The sequence below is a fragment of the Nymphalis io genome, chromosome 10 (genome assembly GCF_905147045.1).
Source record: "Nymphalis io chromosome 10, ilAglIoxx1.1, whole genome shotgun sequence".
In the NCBI taxonomy this organism is placed as follows: domain Eukaryota; kingdom Metazoa; phylum Arthropoda; class Insecta; order Lepidoptera; family Nymphalidae; genus Nymphalis; species Nymphalis io.
In genome coordinates, this window is record NC_065897.1 from 12,447,869 (window position 1) to 12,465,760 (window position 17,892).

The 17,892-nt window shown below is 30.4% G+C and overlaps 4 protein-coding genes across 7 annotated transcripts; 2 read left to right on the plus strand and 2 right to left on the minus strand.

The window, feature by feature from the left end:
• Positions 1-324: 324 nt before the first annotated feature.
• LOC126771488 (gem-associated protein 8-like) lies at positions 325-2,030 on the minus strand. The gene has a single exon (XM_050491387.1). The coding sequence runs from the start codon at positions 1,991-1,993 to the stop codon at positions 1,301-1,303; it is 693 nt and encodes a 230-aa protein (XP_050347344.1). The 5' UTR covers positions 1,994-2,030; the 3' UTR covers positions 325-1,300.
• A 1,241-nt stretch (positions 2,031-3,271) lies between these two features.
• Positions 3,272-4,609, plus strand: LOC126771471 (zinc finger protein 93-like). The gene is made up of 2 exons (XM_050491368.1): positions 3,272-3,492; positions 3,579-4,609. The coding sequence occupies exons 1-2, from the start codon at positions 3,361-3,363 to the stop codon at positions 4,569-4,571; spliced, it is 1,125 nt and encodes a 374-aa protein (XP_050347325.1). The 5' UTR covers positions 3,272-3,360; the 3' UTR covers positions 4,572-4,609.
• Positions 4,610-5,526: 917 nt separating this feature from the next.
• On the minus strand, positions 5,527-14,901 carry LOC126771451 (TBC1 domain family member 15). 4 transcript variants are annotated; one of them, XM_050491340.1, is made up of 10 exons: positions 14,575-14,901; positions 13,755-13,947; positions 12,597-13,016; positions 12,243-12,396; positions 11,488-11,584; positions 10,909-11,325; positions 10,284-10,471; positions 10,050-10,176; positions 9,394-9,621; positions 5,527-6,188 (listed from the first exon to the last, which is right to left on the minus strand). In XM_050491340.1, exons 1-10 carry the CDS (start codon positions 14,614-14,616, stop codon positions 6,120-6,122), a joined length of 1,935 nt encoding a protein of 644 aa, XP_050347297.1. In that variant the 5' UTR covers positions 14,617-14,901; the 3' UTR covers positions 5,527-6,119. The 4 variants fall into 4 exon arrangements, with proteins under 4 accessions (XP_050347297.1, XP_050347296.1, XP_050347299.1 ...); XM_050491339.1 differs by having other exon boundaries at positions 12,243-12,414; positions 14,575-14,898; XM_050491342.1 differs by having other exon boundaries at positions 9,435-9,621; positions 12,243-12,414; positions 14,575-14,897.
• Positions 14,902-15,161: 260 nt separating this feature from the next.
• LOC126771470 (acylglycerol kinase, mitochondrial) lies at positions 15,162-17,526 on the plus strand. The gene is made up of 3 exons (XM_050491367.1): positions 15,162-15,390; positions 15,739-16,037; positions 16,686-17,526. The coding sequence occupies exons 1-3, from the start codon at positions 15,281-15,283 to the stop codon at positions 17,513-17,515; spliced, it is 1,239 nt and encodes a 412-aa protein (XP_050347324.1). The 5' UTR covers positions 15,162-15,280; the 3' UTR covers positions 17,516-17,526.
• The last annotated feature ends 366 nt before the right edge of the window (positions 17,527-17,892 follow it).

Genomic DNA, 17,892 nt, shown 5'->3' on the forward strand with positions numbered 1-17,892 from the left:
ACTGTGTCCGAAACCAGGTTCACGTACCAGGAAAGTTAGTTAAAATTACTTACTAAAATTTTATTGTAATTCTGGTGTTTAGAAATTTATTGACAGTATACATTATCCTTTGCTTAACTATTTAATTCGCAATGCTGGACAAATAAATTAATATTTAATTCAAAAATGAGTGGAGCATACGGACGAAATACCATAATAAAAAATAAAATAGTGAAAATGTTAGGCATTGGCCTAATATTTAAACTACATATAAATATTTATCACTTATTTACCAGTATAATATATAAACTCAAATGATATTAATAGAATAATAAACTTTTTTAATTTAATTAATTATTTATTTGACCATTCACATTCACCTTTTAATTAACAATTTAATTAAAAATTAATAACATGTTAACATAAAAAAACCTATGTTTCCGCTTTCAGCTTTCTAGACACTACAGATTTCACTGTGCATTGATTGTCAATCAGGATGAAGAACACCAAGAGAAAAAGCATTCAATACTTAATCGTATATATTTATCTAATACAAATGTATAAACTTATGAAAGTACAAATTACTAATCAGATTATAAAATATATTTAACAAAGAAATTGTTCCTAAGTACAAAAATTATTAAACATAACTATGAATTTCCGGTTGAGCAACAGACAGCTACTTCAAACAGTCTAAGCCCATCCCTAGTATTGCATTAGTATCATAAAAGTGAAAGTTATCAAGTGTTCCTGATAGATACGGCCGATGACTAAATTTAGTCAAGACAAAAACAATATATTTTCCTTATATATTAGTATGAAAATGTTTATTAGAACAATAAATGCATGAACTTTATAACATCTGAAACGGTAAAAAACGAACAGAACAAGTGTTGAACCAATATTAGTACCTCTTGCAATGCCCATTTAAAAAATGTTTTCAAATATAGCAAATAAATACCATGTGTAGTTCTATAGTGAAATATTTATACAAGAATATATTTTATGTCACGGTAGTACAAGCCATTGTAGTAATTTTGTGAAAATCTTTCTAAACCAGCCGTTTTATATTATTTGAAATACAGCTGGAGATCGTGACATAGCAGAATACATAAAAATGTACACCAAAGTTAATTCTAGCATTAAATACGACATAAGTAACTTGTAAAATAACAATAAAAATTACTTGTATGTTGTATATTTCAATAAATTCTTTTCAACAAATTTAGTTTACAAAGAGCTTTATTTACAAACACTGGACTGAGCCTTACCTATTTAAATTCTTTAAAAAACTTTAAAGTCCTAACATATACAGTGACTTTCAGCTGTTATTAAAATTAAAGGGTATGTTTGGCCAGTACATTGGTTTACTTTTATCAGACTCGTGTACAAAACTGGACAACAAGGACATTTCTAAAGCCGATATTCTTTGCCATTTATCACCATACAATTCCTTCATTCTTCCTCTGGCCTCTTCAACTGTTTCACGCGGTGTTTCTAGCATTTCAGTTTCATTTTCTTTCTCAGTTTTTGCTTTTAGGCGCTCTCTCTCACGTTTTGCTTCTTCTTTGAATTTTGCATTTGCTGTTAAAAATTGAATAAATTCTTCACTTACTTCCAAATTATTATCGTCCTCGATATTTTCGTCATTAGCATCACTCTCTGTATCAGTTTCATCTAATTCTGTTTCCGTCCTTGTTTCACTTTCTGTGTTTGCACTGGAGCGAACTGTAAATTTATTCCTACGAATAACATCATGCAAGACTTTATTTTCATATTCTAATGCTTTTGCCCTCGCTTTCCAATAAGCTACTTGATGTTTCAATTGCCAGGTCGCAGCAACAGCATAATTTTCTGCCCAGGCAGACATAGTGTTAGCTAATTTCGTATGCCTTTTCTTTGCTTCCTTCTTATTGTTACGTTTCTTATTTTTCTTTTTGACTTTTCGGGATGTTATCTTAGGTGCGACGATTTGTACGATTTGTGATTCTTCTTCGGGCGGTGGACAAAACATTGTTTTAATAATATCTTTTTTGTCAAAACGTCACAGCCTAACATACTCCTACTAACTGCCAGATGCCATTGTCAGCTGTCAAACCAATCGAAATAATTTGTTGCTGTAGCAAATATAATAAATATAAATATTTATTTAAATATTAGTTTAGCAGTGCTATTTATATGGTCTATGTAAAATAAAAAACCTGTTTGAGAACTAGAACAAATTAATCGTTCTATATTCTTCGATTAATACCAATTAAAACTTAGTAAGTATTTCTGAAATAAGTTTTTATCAAATTATGAATTTGGAAATAACATGGGCCACGTTTGATTCTTCCAAACAACATAATAAATAAACTAATAGAAATACAATATAGAAATATGTAATTATTAAATATATTAAATGAAGTACATAAATAAGTATTTCTAACAAACATAATATAATAATATATACAAAATCGCCTAACTTTTTTTCAAAAAGCCTAATGAAAATATTTATTGTTTGTTTAAGGCCTGTCTGAGTGAAATAGGTGGCTAAGTTTTTGGATGGTAGGCAAAACAAGATAAGCGGGGGCGTCCAGCAAGTTAAGCCGATAGCGTTATAAGTCGTGGGTAAAATGACCGAGGCAAATTTCGTGTGGAGAAAGAAATTCAACAATAGAATAAAGAAGGCTATGGACAGACTAGGGCAAAATGTAATCAGATTAATGATTAACGATAACGATTACAATGTGTAATCACCAATCCTTTACCTTTAATTTCAATCTATTTTCGCTCGTTTAAATATTACCAAATAAAGACTAGTTTAATTTGATATAGAGATTCAAAGTAAATATTTAAAGTAACGAAACTTATTTGGAAGTCGTAATATAAAATAAGTGTAAAAAAATATTATTGCATTTTGCTAATTAATCACTTTTATTGAAAAGCTGCTTACATTAACTAAGACATTATTTATAGTCAATTATGTTAGAGATTAACTATTTATAAGGCTGCATAGAGAAAGAAAATGCTATAATAAAATCGCGTCTATATACTTAAGAATAATATACTTTGTGTTCTCTTATTTGGATTGTTCTACTTCAATTGTACCAGTTATCATAATATTATAATTAAACTCTTTGAAAATATCTTAAATAGTTCTTATTGAAAAACATTTTGTTAATGTTATTATCGATTTAATTCCATCTGCATATCATTGTTTCGATATTACCGTTAATCGATTATCACTATTGACATTACAACATTTGACAATTGACATACATTTTCATTTAAACATAATTATGACAATTATTATTCTATTTTGAAAACATTTCGTTCCCTTGGTTACGGCAGTAAATAGGTGTTTGATAAGAACAAAACGTAATTTGGTTGAGTTATAAAATGAGTTACAAAGAGCGTTGTAGAACTTGCTTAGGCATTGAAAAGGAAATGCGACACGTTCATACAGTTTTATCTATAGCCGGGGATGATGTTCGCTTGTCTGATATTTTACATAATTTTTATAACTACACGGTAATAAAGTCAAATGAAATTATAAATCTTAAGTTATAATATTCTGTTATATTTCCTGTAACTGACGTAAAATTGCTCAATTTCAGATGACGGAAGATGATTCGCTTCCCGAAAATCTTTGTATAAACTGTATTCATCATTTAACAGTAACATATTCTTTTAAAACACTTATTGAATCAAGCGCTAAAACTCTCTCTGAAAATTTGAAACTTGTCGATTCTACTAGTGATAATAATGACGCTAGTTTTGAATCCGACGATCACAAACCGATTAAAATATTCCGTAAACCATGTGATAGACGGCGATTCATCAACAGAATCCAAAGAGAGACAAAAATAGAAACAGAGAATAAATTATTGTTTTGTGTGGAATGTAAGGCCGAATTTAATTCGGTAAAATCTCTGAATGAACATTGTGTGAACAGTCACCCGGTGAAATCTGTTGTAGGACGGGACTGCGATTATTGCAATGAGAAATTCGAAGATTTCCGCTCCCTTGTTCTTCATAGGAAGTTGCATTTAAAGCCATTTATATGTGAAAATTGCTGGGAAGGTTTTTACAGCACTGATGATTTGAGCCGTCATTCTTGTCAACCAAACATTAATAACAAAGACAAAAATAAATCAGAGAGAATTTTACGGCAGTGTGATCAATGTGGAAAGTCGTATCCGCCTGGGTACATACGAATACACATGCTAACACATAGCAATGATCGAGCGTACAGCTGCAAATTTTGCCCAAAAAAATTTAAAGTACCTGGTAGTTTACATTCACATATATTATGGAATCATAAAAGGACACGAAATCACAAGTGCGAAGTTTGTAATGCCACTTTCATATCATCAAGTTCACGTAGCTCACACATACGTAAAAACCATTTGAAGGAGAAAAAATATGGTTGCGAAAATTGTGGAAAGAGATTCTTCTCAAAATCTGAACTGCAGAGACACTCCTTGACTCACACCGGAGTCAAGAATTTTCATTGTCATATGTGTAACAAGTCTTATCAAACTAGATATGGTTTAAATGTACATTTAAAATCTCATACACAAATGTCTCTGAATGTACTGAATTTATAAAAATATAGACTGATCCAAAATATAAGTACAAAGAAACTTGCGAAAATGATCTCATATACTATAGTTTTAAGATGGATTTAATAAATATTTCCTTTAATTATCATAATTTATTTGCTTTAAATTTATTGTTATGTAATTTTTGACTATTAATTTCATTTAACAATAAACAGCTATCACATTTATTCTACAAATTAATGAAGGACCTCTTGACACAACATAATTAGAACTTCAACTTATTATCTTCTTGGATCTTCATTAATTTATGTTTTAATAAATTATTTTGAGACAAAAAATTGTTATTATGTATGATGGAGAAGACACTACTCAACTAAAAGAAAGGAGCATAATAGGATTCTTTATCCTTAAACAACTGTCAAAACAAAATTTTTTTATATATAGAATAGGAAGGCAATCAAGCATATGGGCCACCTGATGGTAAGTGGTCACTAACACCCATAGACATTGGCATTGTAAGAAATGTTAACCATCGCTTACATCACCAGTACGCCACCAACATATTTTTTTTACATTAGTAGTGCTGAACGTACAGTGAAATAGCCTGTTAATATTCACTGCTGGGCTAAGGTCTCTCCCTTTTGAGGAGAAGGTTGCGAGTTTATTCCGCCACGCTGTTCCAATGCGGGTTGGTAGAATACACGTGGCAGAATTTCAATGAAATTAGACACATGTAGGTTTCCTCACGATGTTCTCCTTCACCGTCAAGCACGAGATGAATTATAAACACAAATGTGCTCCTTTTAAACTAAAACTGAGTTCTGTTTGGAAATGTACAAGTAAGCTGTTGCTATAAAAAATGGAAACTATTTAACTTAACAGTCGTGATCAAACTATCGGATTTCAATTAGATTTTTTTGTGTGATTGTATAGTAATTATAGCTTGTTTTTTTTAAATAAAAAATATGCCATGGTTTTGCAAAACATTAAAACAACAGTGGACTATTTTCAAAAATTTATTAACAGTGAAAATATAAAATAGAAAAGAAGATTTATGAACAATTGACATTACCTTTCAATAACAATTTAAATAACAATTTGAGTAAAATACAAGAACGAGTAAAGAACAAACATACAATAAAACAAAGAAAATTTAACAATATTTAATGTAATTTATCGATGAAACAATTTTGATTTTTAAGTAATTATATTTTCTAGCACAGATAAATATCTGTGCTAGAAAATACTCATTTTAAACATTTAATGAATTTATAAACAGAACTAAATTAAAAAAAAAATAACTCACAATATATTTAAATGAAAATCCAAAAAAACAAAATGATTCGATATTCAACATATTTTATTCGGATTCATAATTTATATATCGGGCAAAAAGTTTCTCAACTTCTTAAAAAATGTTAGGAGGTTACTGAATTAAAGATTAAAATGCCTACCACCTCCATTCGAGATGAAATTTTATATATAATTCTATCTGTATAACTTGAATGAATAGTGCGTTAGGTATTTATATAAAAATATAAAATTATCACTCGTCATGCAGTCTATATATCAATATATTTATAATACATAATACTACGCTAGAAGCGCCAAAACAGTTTTCGTCACAATAGAAATTTGTAGTCCATTATATTCGAGTGTAACCTGCAATAAAAAAATAACCTTAAATTTTCTACACATAGCTTTTTATTAAATCTACTACATTTTACTTTGTTTACTTTTTGTAAAATTAGTTTAGTGGAAATTGAACAATAATTTACATTTATTTTAAGGATCGTAATATCGATAAGTAAATTCTAAATTTTATTTACATTTATTCTAAACAAATTTTAATGTTGTTAAATTTTTACTACAATTTTTTTTTACAAAACGTTTTTTAGTTTAGTTAACTGATGACATAATATTAATGATAAACGCAAACATGCAAAAAAATATGATAAATGTATTTCAATAGAATGTTTATTTTAAACCAGAAATTAAGATAAGGTCAATAAAAAAACGGTTACGAAAACCTACTAATATATTTTTATTTCAATTATATAACTAGATTTTTAAAGACATGTCATGTCATGTTTGATATTTTATATTATGATAGTTAATAGACCGTGAGACTATTTTTTTATAATAATAAATATTATATAGATGTATTTAATGAGCTGTACAAGATCAGTAAAAATTCTATTGAAATTAATTTCATACAGTTTTATTTCTTTGTTCCAACACAGATAATAAGTATAATGTATTTTAGTAAAAACTACTTTAAGCTTCTAACAAAATTTCGTAACTAGGTACTTAAAAAATTGTTTTTTTTTTGTAAAAATATATATGGTTATATCTTTTTTTTATTATCTTAAAATTACTACATTACATGTAAATAAGAACTTTGCTATTTTTCTTCAACTATTTCAAACGATATCATGGGCTTATTACAAAAAAAAATCTAGCAATAGTGATAATACAGACTAAAAGATCAAAAATAATAATGACGATTGATTCCAACATCGCTCATCAATGTTAATAACTATACGAAGAAAAGGCAAAAAATCTTACAAAACTAATATAGTACATAAAAAAATTATATTAAAGTACAGTAATGTATAACTCGATCTCATTATTTAAAAAAATAAAAAGCAGATAATCTATGTAACAGTACTCAAGAGTAGGACCTAATTTATAAAGTAACTATATTTAAATATGAATAGTTTGTATTTAATAATAATATTTTTTTTTTTGTACTAAGTTCCATTTTAGTCTACAACTAATTTAATTATTTTAAAAAAAATGTGGGAAACCTTGGCAAAATATGGCAAAAAATGAATAAATTTTCTATCTACACAAAAAATATGTAAGTATAATTATTCAGCATTTACATGAGCTAGTATAAAATATTGTTTAATTTTCTATAATGCATCGATGTCTTAAATAATAACGACAATAAGTTTTCAACGGTTACAGGTATCATTAGGCCTTTTATTATTGAAACGAATTTTGTTAAAATATTTTATTTATTAAACCGTAGATTGAGAACAATTATTATTTTTTATGATTAAAGACCACTTTCAATATTATTTGAATTATTTTTTTATTGTACAAGAAGAAAAAAACTTGATAGAAGCTTATATAGAAAAAAAAATACACAAAATGTTGCTATCAAATTTTAAATCTTTGAGTATTCATAGAAACAGTGTATTACATTTTTGTATATATGTATTCAATTAGTATAAAAAAATAAGCTTTCTAACAAAAAAAAATTCAATATTTTAATTAATTATAAGAACATATTTGATACATAAATCAAAATAATAAAATTTTGGCACCTGACACCCATGGTGTTATTACACTTCATACTAAACTGAAGTATTTATATGCCGAAATTATTATCAAAAAAAGGCCTTATGTTACTTATAAATGTTAACCTGTATCTATGTAGGGCACAGTGCAAAATACTACAATACAAAAACGTTAGCTTTTCAAACATTAAAATCCGTAATACATTGGTCTACTTTTAATATATCTTGTGTAATAAGACTGAAAAAAAAAACCCCATAATTGCGTTTCAAAACACGAATGTCGATGACGGGCTTCTAAATGCAATTATAATTTTAATTAAATTATAAACATTTAATTATTATACTAAAAATATATTGAAACAAATAAAGACGAAATCAAAGTTCTAGAGCAGCACTTCCTAAACCAGTTTGTAATCCACGAATTTTAATATAATAATAATATCCTGGTACATTATTCACACACGGCCATCTGATCCCAAATTATCCCACTATTCAAACCAGACAACCGATATACTACATATACCATTTTTCTTTTGTAAATACATACTTATATAGATAATTACACCTAGACTCAGGACAAACAGACATGTTCATGCACAGAATTGTCTGTCCTGGGTGGGAATCGAACCCACAACCTTCGGCGTAAAAGGCAAGTATCTACCAACCACGCCAACCGGCCCGTCAATATATTGGTGTATGATTAGGCAAAATTAAACGTTATTGAAGCTAACTTGGTCTGCAAGCCCGTCTGGGTAGGTATCACCCACTCATCAGATATTCTACCGCAAAACAGCAGTACTTGATATTGTTGTGTTCCGGTTTGAAGGGTGAGTGAGCCAGTGTAACTACAGGCACGAGGACATAATATCTTAGTTCCCAAGGTTGGTGCCACATTGGCAATGTAAGTAATAGTTAATATATCTTACATCGACTATTTCTATGGACTATGCTCACTTACCATCATCGGCCCATTTGTAATAAAATAATTATGTAATAATGAGATTCTCTTTTTTTCGCCACCCTACAAAAATTTGGTGTCTAGGTGTTTTGTTTTGTGGCTAACCTAACCAAAGTTTTAGAATAGCTATTTATGGCTAATAACCTACATTTGATGAAAAATAACTTTGAATATTCTATTTTTAAATTTTCAATCTCTAAGACATTTTTATATAAGGTGATAGTAGCCATCATTCATCAACATGAAAGGAAACATTGCCAGGAACATGTACCTATTAATCTCAATTAATAATAAAATATTAATGTGAAAACCATATTTAATTACAAAATTTGTTCGACTTACCTTTAAAAATTTTATGTAGGACATTATAGAAGAGAATATACACACAAAGCAAAACTTTTAGGGTAGTTTCACACAAAGATTGCAATGATGAAAGAATAACCATTTAAATTGTTAATTATTATATATTAATATGAATCAAAAGTATACAGACCATTAATGTATTAACTAATTCTAGCACTCAAGCATATTCTAACTCTATTCTACCTTAATTAAATAACGTGCCTTAGAAATTCATATCTAAGCCTATCTGATACATAACTTCCTCCATGTCCGATTGTTCCCGGTCGGTCTCTACATTACCATTGGTCTGGCTGGTCTGCGGTTCTGGCTCAGGTTCTGGTTCCGGTCTAGAACCAACTGTCGGGATGCCTAGGACAATCCTTATTTGGTCCGAGAGATGAGGTGCTGATATAATCTGGTGGTAGATGCCCTCCGCTATGCTCAGTATACGATCAACGTCCAAACACATTGAAAGGTCGTTGACATGCTGAAATTATAATGTATTTATTTTATTATAAAATTGAAATAATAATATACATTGTAAATATATCTAAAAAACAAGCAAATCACATTTTAAGTGGCAGAGAATTTATTTTGAAGCAAAGTTTTTTTACAAGATTAAATTAATATGCTACCACTGGTTTGCAATGTTGACTCTACCGAGATTTTTTTAAAAAGAAGGCTAAATTACGAATACGTTTATAGCATAGGAACACGGATAACAATTATTATTTTAAAACTAAAACAATTATAAAAAATACATATTAAGGAAAACATGAAAATTCAGCATAAATCTCTGAAACTAACAAACTCACAATTTTAGTATATAAAAAAAAACAATGGACTTTAAGAAACACTCTCAATATTATCTTAATTTTTAGTAGGTACTAAATTAATAATGATTTCGAATGTTACCTTCAATATTTCAGTGAAACCGTAGTCTTTGGTTATTAACACATCTTTCTCGGAGTCGAGTATGGCAACACAGATGAGCAAGTGGAAGTTAGCACATGGCAATCCCGTCCATAGCACCTCCCATAGCCTGAAATTATTATTCAAAATCAACCTAAACTATTTCTACATCAATAATAACATCGATCTTCGGGTATCCAGGTGATCAATCCGCTGGTGAAGGAACTGAGTCCTTACCTCATAATATCCCGATAAGAGAACTCCCGCTTGAACCAAACCAGGAGCCATCGAAAGCAAAAGTACATATTGCCGGAGTCCTTCGAAGCTAGATGTCTCGCTAGCTCGGGGCTCGCGAAAGTCAGTAACTGTTGTAAGTTAACTAGCTGCTGTTTCATCCCGGCTTGATCCATATCGAAGTTTGATGCCTGGGGACAAATATTAGTATACAATTAATATATAACACATAAAAACAAACACTCTCACATGTCTGACCCACCCACGCATCCCTTTAAATAATATAATTTCTTTTTTTCAAATCTTTTATTTTGTAAAAAAATGTTTAATTGGAAGAATGAAGTGTTTTGATAAAGGCAAGTTCTCCTACTTTTAAAACTTGTAATATATTATCTTTATCTGTTGAGCATAGGCCTGGGCTTCTCCCAAGGTGCGCCAAGGCGCTCAATACCAATATATTCAACAAATATTTAAAAGAATTTACTGTTCCAGACACAGACTTGTGTTTGCGCACACACTGATCCACTATAATATATGAAGAAGACTATAAATTAAAGTAGCTCGGCATCCTTAAAAATGACCTCATATCACCATCACAAATATTATTAAATTAAATAACAAAACTCACAATTTTCTCCATGAATCCAACGAAGCACCAGAATGTATCCACCTCATTCCCCAGCAACAGCAACAGTGGGGCTAATATGTCGCTCATTCCTTGTACATAACCCAAATCGAAGTTATACATAACATACGTCATTAATATATCTTGTAAAACTATCAAATTCGGATTATTATCACCAGCAAAGAACGGGTGGGTCCTGTCCGTCCTATTGACGTCCTTCTCGACCAAACTCTTCCTGTCTCTGTATTCTGAGAACCTCGATTCTTGACCATCTGTCATGGATCTCCATTGTAGCTTCATGGAGAAGTATTCCTCTGTTTTTCTCTTCTGGAGCACTTTAATTTCCGCGTGGGTCATCCTCCACGGATGATAGTCCAGAAGGTATTTCCAAACTGAATTCCGTATTGAATGTGCAACACCCTGTATATAAATATTTATGTTATTAAACAATTTCTCAGCAGATTCCGTTGATTAAATTTGGTTTCAAGAATAATAAGTCGCGATTATTATTTGATAATAGTAATATCAATTACTTTGTTAGAAACACTTAAAAGTGAATATAAATAATGGAGAATTACTTACGCCTCTAAAAATAAGTTGCCTCACGCCATCTATTTCTGTGACTCGACCTTCGGGGTCCTGTAAGCCCTCCCATTTTTCTGTCGACAAAGGAGTTCCTCTGCAACAATATTAGCTTTATTATTGATTCTTAAAGTTTACGACATTTTTTTTTTGACTAAGGACTATTTTTTAAGGATTTTGGTTCGAATAGACGATGACAAAGCAACAAGGTCGAGAATTAATTAAAGAGGAACCCCGCCCTGGAATATCGATAAAGGCTACTGTATCGAACATCGTCAAAAAGTAGAAAAAAGCATGAGATGATGCCTGAAAAGGAATAAACTATTATGTAAACCACAGCATGTTGTAGCGACTTAGCGCTTTTTGGCGCTGTGTGGTGAAGATCCTACACCAATTTTTGGAGTGATTTGTCACTTATAGCATATATGTTCATTGCTTTGAGCCTGAGTAAGCAAGCCGAAGTAAAAAGGCATACAATAGCCCAAAAATGTATAACAACTCCAAGAAGATAAAGTGTAAGAAAAGAATTAGCCAAAACTTTCATTTTGCGCATTTTTAAACTTCCTCTCGTATTTTTCATATGTTTGAATCAAGGAAAGTGCGACATGGATTATACTGCAACAGTATTTTGATGATTTATAACTTAAAGAAAAACTGGTAAAATCTATGATGTTGTACATAGACAAAAATGACATAGACCCATGGTTCAAGCGAATGAAATTCCAGCATAAGGATTTTATCTAAAAAAATTATACCTGGGTATACAAGGCCTCGGTGGCAAAGTTGGTTTGACGTTGATCACTTCGTATTCGTCAGTCCTGGTTACGGTGGTGGTGTCCTCCAACGCGCTCATGCTCTTCGTCAGGAGATCTGCCACTTCTTCCGAGACGTCCCTCTTGCCGTTCATACCTTCGTTGCCGTAATAAACTTGCGATGAAAAATTAGTTTATTAGTTTTATATTTATTTATAAAAACAAGTAAGCTTGGTTTAGCAATTAAAATACAGATAAAGCTTAATTGAATAAACTTTTAGTCCGACCGATCCGAATGAATTGAGAAAAACTTAAATATTTCTATAAGCAACTCAAAACGAAAATAAAAAAAAATACCAATATCAGTAAGCTTAGAGAATGCTTCTAATGTCGTTTCATACGGCCTCTGCTTAAAATTAGACACCAAGTTCCAAACGACATCTGTTGTGTTCTCCGTGAAAATATCAAGCTCCGCAAACGAACGGTTCAACACCTGTGACTCGATATTTGGTTCGACAACAACGTACGTATTCCTATCGTGTCTTGTTTTAGCCGTTTTCACATGGTTTTTTAAATAAGCGACGAATATCTCAGCGTTTCCGTGTTGAAAGTAGAATGTGTTCTGCCAAACGCCCTGTTTAGTTGAAAATTGCATCTGTTGATTGTTTCTTGATGATTTAAATGTTTTTAGCTCGTCGAGGGGTATTCGGATGATTCTTGCTCGAGCTGCTGCATAATCTGAGGTCATATTCCCGCTCAGAGTTCTTTGACGGCGACCTGAATTATTGTTATAACTTTTTTAGGTGTTTTGTAATAGCAACACAGAGATAATAATTTTCAATCATACAATCATGTAAATGGAACAGCCCTATAAAATTTTAGGGAAAACTTGTTATTGTAAAGTATTTTACAATATCTTATATTATATGAATATTTTTTTTTTATATGCCCCCGGATGGCAAATGACTCTACTCCACCTGATGGTAAGTGGTAGTAGAGTCCAAACGCGACGACGGCCAGTACAGTCGGGAAGAATGTTCTGTACTAGCCGTCCCCGCCTTGCCGGCCCGCAAACCTTGCCGGCCCGCAACTTCTTGCCTAAATATTTTTATGTATCTCAAAAATGACTATATATGGGTCTTTCCGGATAAAACACAATTATTTACAAAAAAATATATATTTTAAAATATTTATTAAGATAGAGAAGCTCGGTTCCCCAGTTACTGATTTCTAAATGAAGTTTTTGATATATTAACAACTAGTTTTCATATGCGTTTTTGGGAAGGTGTCAGGTATAAAAAAATAGCCTATATCGTTACTTGGGGTTCAAGCTTCGTGCATAATAAATTTCATCAAAATCAATTCAATGGTTTAGCCTTGAGCATGACAGACAGACAGAGTTATTTTTGCATTTATTATATTAGTACAGACATATATATATAAAAGTTAAATGTGTTTTTTCTATATCTTTCCTTTTAAACAAATAAATAAAATAAAATATACTAAAAAAATTACCAATAGTGTTAACAACTGCCCATTCCTGGTCTTGTGTGTCAGAGTCAATAGTTATAAGATCATTTGGACGCCATTCAATGCATTTTGTGCCATCACTGTTTTGAACGATACAGAGCATCCCAATTGAATTAAGATCGCTGATTGAACGACCAATGCTCGCCTTGAGTAGAACACCATCTTGAGTGAACAGGTCCTAATAATATACATACTTTAAATAATTTGTTTACATATGTTACATACACCTTTATCTTAAAATATATTGTTTTAATAAAATTGTTTGATTTCTATATTGACTTTATTTAAGCTTAGAAATGAAATATTTTTTATTATTCATTATTATACATATATACATATTATAAGTATTCTTAGTGTACATTCTCATAAATTTGGTAGAAATAAAAAAATTAGATTATCACATATTTTTCATTGTGTTCTTAAAATGAATATGGAAATTCTGTTGTCAGGGACAAATTTAAACTGCCTTGGAAATAAAACAAAGTAAGGGATACATATATAATCACTTATGTCGAAATTCGATTTCTAAAAATTAATATGAGTAATCTTTATTAAGTATCATAACCGATAAAAACAGATTACTTATCAATGAATATTCTAAAACAGCACATTTCTCTAAAGTACGAGCTACCGTAAAACTCATTGTCTTTGAAACATTGTAATGTGACGCAATTATAAACAACTTAATACAATCAAGGCCGCAATCATTATATGTATATTTCGTATGTGCAAAAAAGTATTAACAAGCAATGTGCATAACAATCTAAATAAGGATAAAAATAAAACAGTAATGTTATAAACTCACTTTACATTGTTCAGGAATATCTTCCACGGAACTGCAGGACATCTTGATGAATAGTATTTAATACCTACTAATCCTATGGCAGAATTTTCAATAATTTAAACCATATTCACGAGATAATTTTCCAAAATGTTAGCAACAATAACACTTATTTCACAACAAAAACTTGTTACAATTAAAAATAAATACTTAACAATTGACATATGACATTTATCTGATCTGGCAAAAAAACATATTTTGTTACCTTCAACAATCAACATCAACAATTCAACATCAACAGTTTGGAAGTTTTATGTACGTACCAAAGAGTATACCCACACTTTAAAGGTTTACCTAATGTTTATTGCTTACAAGAATTTTAAACAAGTAGTACAAGTACTTACGTATGAGAAAAAGTATTTCAACTGATGGATAAAAAAATAAGCTAAGTTCAAATACTTAGTATTATTAAAACTTCCAAAATGTTTAATTTTTAAAATCAATTATTTAATATAATCCTAAAAAGGTGGTTCGAAAATTTTATATTAAAGCAAAAATTTTTGTCGCTGTAAAAAGCTTGTATCCAGAGCAGTTAAATAATAAAAAAAGAAAGTTTTTTTTTCCTATCAAATTCAAAACAGCTGATATATAACCTATAAAAGAAAATGTTAATAGTGAATAGGTATCGTAACTAATAGATTTTAATGTTACAAATTATAATAGCATAACTATGGAGAGAATTATCAAAATTGGAAAAACGTTAAGAAACAATTGGAAAAAATCCGTATTCGGCGCTATCGTTGTTTATTATGGTGCCTCAACGCTAAAAGAAAGATATCAGTAAGTATTAGAACTTAAAATACTAATTACATATTACTATGAAATGCACGAAATGTCGTTGAGTTATATGTACATAATAAGATCTAAATTATTTGAAAGCAAATCATGGTCGAATTATGTAGAAAATAGTTAATTCAAAACAATAATAACATCTTATTTCACAAAGAATAATTTGTGGGCCTTATTTAAGATGTCAAAACACTTAAAAAAAATTATAAAAGAAATCCGACTTCTTAGCTCATATTATTGATATTAGAGAATAAAATATCCTAAATGTTCCTTTTTCTGCCTGAGTAATTAATCAATATTAGTTCATAATTCAGTTAAACTGCTATACGTAATTTACAGAATTAATATCTTAATGCAAGCAGCATGTAAAGAAGCTGCTAAATATGGTGATGCCTTAATACCGATGGACAGAAATCCAACTTTGGTTACGGTTATACTTAATCCAGTGGCGAATAAACGTAAAGCGAAGAAAGATTATGAAAAATACTGTGAGCCTTTATTACTATTAGCTGGATTACAGGTTGATGTTATACAAACAACATCAGAAGGTAATGCAAAGGAAGTAGTTGAAACCCTGCGTGGAACAGAAGCTATTATAGTTGCAGGTGGAGACGGAACTCTATCTGAGACAGTGACAGGTATAATTATAATTTTTTTTGTATCTTTAAGGGTAAAACATTTATAATTATTATATAATAAAAAAATTCCTTTACCAAATTGTGTAACAAAGTCTAAAATATATAATTAAGAATGCCGATTCAGGTCCCACAGGTCCTATATATATTTTATAAACCAAATCCCTAAGAAGATAAATTAACGTCAAGTTTCACTCTGCTTCGAAACATTGTAGATTTGGTGAACAACAATTCGTAAATATCCTATTGGTGGCTAAAGTTGATTGTTGATGAAATTTAATGTTTTTGAAATTATTCCACCAAAATGCTCAATGCAAATGGAATACTTGTAGCATTGTTTCACCTGCCACATGCCAGTTAACTCACATCATTTTCCTTTACTGCTGACCATGAAACAAATTATAAACACTCTTACTAGTATTCACACACAATCAGGTAAATTCTCATTAATAGTAGTAAATTTCCATTGATTTGATTATTCAATTTCACTTTGATGACATTAACCCAGCACAAATTAAAAACAATATTAATGTAAAAACATAAACAAAAAAGAAATTGTTACATAATTTATTCGAAAATAACATGAGTAATTTGCTTTTATGCGCATGTGTTACAGAAAAACCATGAGATTGACACAAATGTTTGTTTTAGGTTTACTACGGAGAAATGATGAGGCGAATAGATTCCCATTAGGTATTTTACCACTTGGTCGCACAAATAGTCTTGGTAATATTCTATTTCCGGGCGGAGAAGGAGTTGAGAAAGTAAAACAGCTCATACAAGCTTGTATGGCAATAATAGAAAGCAATACGACATGGAAAGACGTAATGAAGATTGAACCTATAGATACTGGAGATGAAACACCTAACAAACCGGTCTATGCCCTCACATCGATAGAATGGGGAGCTTTTCGGGATACAATTTCAAAGAAAGATAAATACTGGATATATGGACCGCTTCGAGGATATGCTTCATATATTTTCAATGGATACAAAAATACCTTATGCTGGGAATGCAGTGGATCATTGAAGTATTCACCACCATGCCACGGATGCGAAAATTGCGTCACGAAAAAGGCAGAAATAAAAAGGAAATGGGCGTTTTTTATACCTAATACTCAAGCGGCACCTCAGCTAGAGCCTAAGAATGTTATAAATCCGGAATGTGCTGTGATTAATGAATTGTGCTTTAAATCAACTGATTTTAAGATCCAGCCACAAATTAACGACGGCTTGTCCGCTTTGAGTGTAGGGTTAGGAAAGAATAAATACACTTATACGGAATTCGTTTCTGAAGGTTGGAGACGTTTGAGCGGCGAAAGTGACACACCAGAGGTTATTAAAGCTAGAACTATTGAATTACGGCCGCTTGAAAATAAAACCGACGTTGTCATTGCTATTGACCAGGAAGAATTCGACGTGAAACCAGTCAAAATTACTTTGTTACCAAAGATGGTTAAATTCTTCTGTAAACCTGAATAAAATGTTAAATAAACTTTTTTATTTATTATTTAGATTTTGATAAAAATTAATATGTATATTCCCAACAATTCTAGTAATAAAAATTACCTATTTTATAGGTTAGGCCTATCTTCTATTGTATAAAGAGCGAATATTAAATGACTCTATACAAAGGAGCAACAAATATAATAAACTGTTGACATTGGAAATAAAAATAAAAAGTTTTTGTGACAACATTACACGATCAAGATATCTGTTTTCAATTCATCAAAATATATTTTGTACAAGTAGGCTCTTAAGAGTAGTGAGATCTTTTAGAATGTCATTAAATGAATATATTAAATATTAAGTCTGTAATCAAGTTTATAAAAATAATGTAGGCTCAACATTGTAGATAC

Bases quoted from the DNA above. Each gene is read 5' to 3' on its own strand.
- LOC126771471 (XM_050491368.1), top strand. From the start codon at position 3,361: ATGAGTTACAAAGAGCGTTGTAGAACTTGCTTAGGCATTGAAAAGGAA. The intron at 3,493-3,578 runs GTAATAAAGTCA...GCTCAATTTCAG, and splicing joins ATAATTTTTATAACTACACG to ATGACGGAAGATGATTCGCT.
- LOC126771470 (XM_050491367.1), top strand. From the start codon at position 15,281: ATGGAGAGAATTATCAAAATTGGAAAAACGTTAAGAAACAATTGGAAA. The intron at 15,391-15,738 runs GTAAGTATTAGA...CGTAATTTACAG, and splicing joins ACGCTAAAAGAAAGATATCA to AATTAATATCTTAATGCAAG. The intron at 16,038-16,685 runs GTATAATTATAA...TGTTTGTTTTAG, and splicing joins TCTATCTGAGACAGTGACAG to GTTTACTACGGAGAAATGAT.
- LOC126771451 (XM_050491339.1), bottom strand. From the start codon at position 14,616: ATGTCCTGCAGTTCCGTGGAAGATATTCCTGAACAATGTAAA. The intron at 13,017-13,754 runs GTAATTTTTTTA...ACAATAATTCAG, and splicing joins GGCAGTTGTTAACACTATTG to GTCGCCGTCAAAGAACTCTG. The intron at 6,189-9,393 runs GTTATGTATCAG...TTTTTATTGCAG, and splicing joins AACAATCGGACATGGAGGAA to GTTACACTCGAATATAATGG.
- LOC126771488 (XM_050491387.1), bottom strand. From the start codon at position 1,993: ATGTTTTGTCCACCGCCCGAAGAAGAATCACAAATCGTACAAATCGTC.